Genomic DNA, 6,663 nt, shown 5'->3' on the forward strand with positions numbered 1-6,663 from the left:
CTCCACCTACATTTATATATCTTATTTTCATGCATTTCCTCTAATCTCTTCTTACTTAGCTATCCAGTTTCTTTAACTCTTATTCAGGAGTCAAAAAAATGTTATTCAGTGGTCTCTTAATTTATAGTACTATTTCATTGGTAATAATATTAAAAAGAGGTGATTAATGAGGGTACTTGGTGTAAACAAATTTTGAGTGAGAAAACTTCTTTTGCTGTATGAAAATCAGATGTCAGAATATAAGCATGCATTAAAAATGGTATGGCCTTTCAGGATTAGACCTTTAGCATTGCAAAGTGTACTGAGCAGTGTATATCCTCTTCTTAGGTCAAAATATGAAATAACTTCATTACATTGATATACAATTTAATTCATTAGTAAAAATATTATAAAAATCACCTCATTTCATTGTTGAGTAATTTAATCCACAGGAGGGAAGAAGGAACTCAGCATTGATATTCTTTACAAGCAGCGCTATGACAATGTGGCTGATTACCTCAAGAAGAAACAGGAACGCTTGGACACTGAAAAAGCTGTAGAAGCTGGTCTTGTGCCACCAGTTAAAAAAGGCCGCTGGTTATAAGCAACTGCGATGTGTGTTCACTGGTTTATTGATGCTAGAATGTTACAACTATTAGCTTTGAAAAAAAAAAAAAACTCTTGTGAAAAGGGAAAATTGCACGTGAATTTTGAGCCTTAAAAATATCAAAATCAGTCTTGTGCTGGATTACACAATAGAAAAGCAGAATTGTTTATATGTTGCAGATTATTATATTTTATTAAATTATTGAAGAGAAGAAAAGATATTTTTCTTTACCTCATAAGATGAAATTTGATGAACATCAGAAATTTTTGGCATATACTGTAATGTAGAGTAACAATTGCTGACCTCATTATTACAGATTTTGATAGTTAAGAGACTAGCCTGGAAAATAATGTCTTAAGATATATTTGTTGATTATCTAAATTTCTCAACTAATACATTAACCTGTGAGAGCATTGTAGATGAAGGACCACAAAACTATTTAAATATTTTGGCATATATTGTTGCCTCGTCCCAGCATGCCTCCCATACAATAGATCACAATTTTATGTGCAGTAATAACCCCATCAACATCTCCAGCTATGTTCTTGTTGGTGACTTGGCCATGAGTACAAGACATGGCATTCTTACAGTATACACCCCATGTCTCCTTAATAAAGGATTGGTTAACTTCTAGGCTAAGCACCTTACTTCTTAGCTTTAATTGAATGGTTATGGTTAGCCTATAAACATGATTTGATGCAATATGTTGAAAAGATTATTGTATGGTGTATTTTTTGTCAGGTCTAAAATTTTGAATACCATCTAAATGTGTAATTCTAATTGTCATTTTTATTAGGTCTGGTGCCTTGAAGGGTCATATTTAAGATAGCCGAACTAGACATTCAATGATTTAACAGACTTTAGAGAGTTACAGGCAGGGTACGGCTCTAAAATGTCCATGAATTTGATGGCCAGGTGTAGTTGAAGTTCGTATTCACAGAATCTGATAGCTTTTCGTGTCTGATGGTGGTAAGTGCCTGAGAACAATTGTCAATGATAATGCTAGTTAACCTTTAACAATTTCATTTAGATATTAAATTCTTAAACCTTCAAAATTCATGGAGGTTTTCAAAACTTGCCTGTGGTAAAACACAATTTTGGCTTGCAACTGATGAGCTTAGAGATAAGTTTCTTTTATGGATGTAACAAGATTTATAAATTTTTTTGCATAAGGAAAAAGTATGATACATTTCTTTTCCAGTGGTTGGTTATTATTAATAGGGGTTAGTTTTTCCAGACCTCTGAGTCTCAAGTAGACTCTTCTCGGGCTGGTTCTCAGGGATCAATCCTGAGAAGAAGAAGAAGAAGAAGAAGAAAAAAAAAAATTAGACTTTATTTGAGAAACCCGTCTTATTTAAAAAATTTATGATTTTATTAATTGAAAAATCCCTGCTTTCAGCAAGAATATTTTTCATTTCCGAACTCCGCAGATAAATAGATCTTTGCTGGGTCCAATTTGGGCACTCAACAAGCAAATGCTGTACTGTCATGGGTGTTTGACATCTGTTACATTTCACTGGGTCAGCATGTGGTGTTGACATCAAGTGACCGTGTGAGAATCTTGTGTGTCCTATACGTAGCCTTGCTAGGATCACCTCTTTTGATCTTTCCTCCTGTGAGGATGTCCTCCATGCATAGACTTCAGTTTTTATGCTTTTAAGTTTATTTGTTGTTGGCACCGAGGCCCATTCTTCTTTCCAATCCTGGTAAATCAATGTTTTAACAGATTTTACCCAGTCTGACACTGGGGCATATGAAATTGTTGGAGGGATAGTGCAGGCTAATTTGGCAGCAGAGTCTGCATATTCATTTCCTTTTATTCCTACGTGTGCTGGGATCCAACATATTTCCATTGATATTCCTGATTGGAGGAGTGATGAATTTTTATTTATTTGAATTTCCTGTACTATTTGGTTTCCTGGTTTATACTGTCTTATTGCATCTATAGCACTACGTGAGTCACTGAAAATAACAGAGACACTTGCTTTTGCCTCAGATATCATATCTAGAGCCATCTGTATGGCTGTGACTTCAGCAGTAAATATTGATGATATGAAGGTAGGCTTTTTTTAATTAACATATTTTTTTCGAATATGCAGATGCTCCTACTCCAACATTATTTTTGGAGCCGTCTGTATATACCATAAATTTGTCGCCTTTTCTTCTAATGTGCTCCAAAGCATGTTGGCGGTACATTTCTGTACTTGTCATTTGCTTTTTGAGTAGGTAAGACAGGGAGGTACATATCTTTACTCGATTTAAAATCCATGGTGGTGGCAATTCCATTGGTGGGTGAAAATTGGTTTCATATTATTTATGTTCATTATGTATCTAGCTCTTTTTGGGAAAGAGCTAGTACTATTAACTGCTGTTACTTGATTACAGTTTTGGAAGCAGTAAGCTGCAGGAGACGATCCCGCTTGCATTGAAAGACCTCTTTGTATTGTTATTAAATTACGGTGATGTTTTAAGGGCAAAACACCTGCCTCCACCGAAAGTGAGTTTGTTGGGGACGATCGGAATGCTCCTGTGCACAATCGCACGCCTTCATGGTGCACTGCATCGAGAGATTTTAATGCAGATTCTGAGGCGGATGAATATATTGGACAGCAGTAATCTATTATGGATAAGACTGTTGCCTTATATATCATTAATAAAATGTCTCGCTTTGCTCCCCAATTAGTGTGTGAATAACTTTTTTAATATGGCAACGGGCTTTGGTGCCCTTGGCTTTAATGTATTTGATGTGCTCTTTCCAATTTAAATGTTGATCAAATATTACTCCTAGATACTTGATTTTTGTACAAAATTGTATTTCAGTGCTATAAAGATGCAGTTTGATTGTTTGGTTCTTCATCCACCTTTTGTCTTTGTAGAAGACGATTGCTTTTGTTTTATCAGTTAAAAATTTAAATCCAACTGAATTTGTCCAACTACATATATTTGAAATGGCAGTACTGAGAACTCTCTGAGCATGTCTCAAATTACTACTCGTATAGTAAATGACAAAGTCATCAACATATAAACTGTTTTTTACACCACTTGGTAAATTTATAGTAATGTCATTGATTGCTAAAGCAAACAATGTACAGCTCAAGACACTACCTTGAGGGATTCCTTCTTTCAGTTTATAGGTTACTGCGTAGGAATTTTCTACTCTTACTTGAAAAGTTCTGTTTGTTAAGAAGTTCTTAATAAATATTGGTAAGTGGCCTCTTAGTCCCTTGGAGTGGAGTTTTTGCATGATGTTATGTTTCCATGTTGTATCGTATGCTTTTTCTATATAAAAAAATATAGCTACTGTTAATTTCTTTTGTTCAAAGCCTTTTTTATGGAGAGAAAGAAGTTAGAGCATGCTTCACTATTGCCTCCAAGCGCCTCAGTGGCGTGGTTGGTATGGTATTGGCATCCCACCTTGGTGGTCACAGGTTCGATTCTTGGCCATTCCATTGAGGAGTGAGAGATGTGTATTTCTGGTGATAGAAGTTCACTCTCGACATGGTTCGGAAGTCACGTAAAGCTGTTGATCCCGTTGCTGAATAACCACTGGTTCCATGCGACGTAAAAGCACCATACAAACAAACAAACAAACTATTGCCCCCATAGCTCACAAAGGATGATGTGTCTGTAAGGAGCAGGTTTTGATTTTACGAATGTGATGGAGTGACTGGTCTTGCAGTGTAAACAAGTTCAAGCAACCATGGACATATTTTACCCTTTGCTGGTTTCTTATCCCTCCATCTGAACAGTGGCAATTGACCGGTCAAACATGGGGTTGGCAGGAGTGTGTTGCTCGAGTTACGCCTATCCTAAGGTTTCCTTTTTGGAGGGGTTTTGAAGGTCTTTCAAATTGGAAAATTGTTCAGCCCTGTTAAGAACATCAGAAAAAGAAATCTTGTCCTGTAAGGTTTGTTCCAGGTTACTGCCTGAATGCTCAACAAGCACAGTACTGTCCTTTGAAGGGACAGAACATTCTCTCTTGGCAGGAGACACACTTTTTGTTGGTTGGCATTTTAAAGGTACCTGAAGGCCAGTCCTGTGAGAGTTAAAAAATGACTTATTTTGACTCATGTTTTATTAAACTATTTAAGAATAATTTAATAGAAGCAGCTCAAATTAAAAGTATTGGGGTCAAAGGTTCACTGTCTTCTTCAGCAGGCTTGAAAGAGCCAAACTAATCTCTAATAGCAATGACTATCTTCTATATCTGGGAAAGAGAGGTGATCTGTAGTGAAGTTACCCAAAAGAGAAATTGTTCTCCCTTATTGAGGCAAGGCTGCTTACTTCCACCAAGCAAGTACCAGCCTGAGAAGAGTCTACTTGAGACTCAGAGGTCTGGAAAAACTAACCCCTATTAATAATAATAACTTCCACCAAGCTTCTTACAACACATCTCTGGGCTGAAGAAGACAATGGACACTTATCTTTGTCTGTAGCACAAAGAGTCAGAAAGTCACAAAAGGTAGTCTTCCTAAGTGTGATAAAAGTAACTGTGAAATGTGCAATGGTTACTTTTAAAACTGTTTCTGTGATCACTGAAGGAGGAAGCATTACTGAGAGTTAATGTATCATCTGCCTCAGGTACACCTGCATAAGATCATTTTTAGATGAAATTAAAGTCCTACAGACAAGCCATGCATGAGTGCTTGCTAGTTGTGGTCACTTACGCTGAGTGGGCTTCATGCAGAGCAGTAGTTGAAAAGGTATGGTGGTCTGTGGGGAAGGAATTAAGTGAACTGATAGAATAACCGATGAAAAAGATATGAAGTGGTAGTTTGTGGCTGGTGATGGACCAGTCCATAAACAAGGCAGGTAATGAACAGGTATTATGGGTAGCAGGCCTTGCAGCAGTGGTCATATTTTTACCGACATAGATCAAGCTATGACAATGAAACAGTATCTAAAAGATTACGTCGATTTGATAACGACATTTTGATAAGAATATTAGGAATAATAGGACAGTATAAAGTAAAATTATATAACATGTAGATGACATAATGGAATGCCGTATCTTACTGGGACGAGTACAAGGTAGGAGGTTGGTGATGGTTGGAGATTTGTGGAAGTTAAAGAACAAGGAAGATGCAAGTTGTGAATGTTAGAGAGACCCTCGTGATGCAGTATTGGCTGTGATATATATATATATATATATATATATATATATATATATATATATATATATATATATATATATATATATATATATATATATATATATATATATATATATATATATACGTATATATATATATATATATTATATAATATATATATATATATATATATATATATACAGTAGTACCTCGAGATACGAAATTAATCCGTTCCAAGGCGGCCTTCGTATCATGAAGTTTTCGTATCTTGGACCACATTTACATGTAAAATAGCTAATCCGTTCCAAGCCCTCCAAAACACCCAGTAAATTATATTTCCAGGCCTAAAACACATGTTCTAGGGTTACGACGCCGATCCAACGGAAGAAATATGACTCCAAAAAGGCAAAATACTGTACATACTTGAGTTATATTCAACTGCATGTAATGTTCAACCCCATTTTTACTGCATATATTAGGACTTTAGCATATGTCCCCTAGCAATACTAAGCCTAGTCTATGTTAGCGGTTGCTACTGTAGCCTAGTCTATGATTCTGACATCTAAACCTAAGAAGCTAAAAGCTTAGAATATGCCAATAAAATGTATAAATAATCAGTATGTACTCATTTCAAATAATTATTAATTAATCAATAATATACTATACTCCAACAATTGCTTACATTCATCACGTTACGAGTATCGAACGAACACCAAGCATTCATTTTTTCAGCACACAGTAACATAAATTTTCATTAGTCTCTCTTCAACTAATGAAACTACCCAAACAGTATATAACCATTCATTTTCTATATTCTATCTTTACCTATGGAGATAGCGAGTTACTGAGCTATAATTGAAAACACGTTTATCGTAACGTAATAATAAAACAGAAAAGAAGGAATTCTAAAAAAAATACGTATTTGTTGGCGTCTGATTTATTTTATATTTTATGATATCTAATTCACAATTTTTTTATTAAATG

The 6,663-nt window shown here is 35.3% G+C and overlaps 1 protein-coding gene across 5 annotated transcripts in view; it reads left to right on the top strand.

The window, feature by feature from the left end:
* Positions 1 to 802, top strand: part of LOC135207492 (tRNA (guanine-N(7)-)-methyltransferase non-catalytic subunit wdr4-like) — a 46,563-nt gene extending 45,761 nt beyond the window's left edge. For all 5 annotated transcript variants that reach the window (XM_064239297.1, XM_064239300.1, XM_064239296.1 and 2 more), the window contains one exon: positions 432 to 802. In XM_064239297.1, the coding sequence (XP_064095367.1) occupies positions 432 to 583 (152 nt within the window). In that variant the 3' untranslated portion in view covers positions 584 to 802. The remainder of the gene's footprint in view (positions 1 to 431) is intronic.
* The last annotated feature ends 5,861 nt before the right edge of the window (positions 803 to 6,663 follow it).

The sequence above is a fragment of the Macrobrachium nipponense genome, chromosome 32 (genome assembly GCF_015104395.2).
Source record: "Macrobrachium nipponense isolate FS-2020 chromosome 32, ASM1510439v2, whole genome shotgun sequence".
In the NCBI taxonomy this organism is placed as follows: domain Eukaryota; kingdom Metazoa; phylum Arthropoda; class Malacostraca; order Decapoda; family Palaemonidae; genus Macrobrachium; species Macrobrachium nipponense.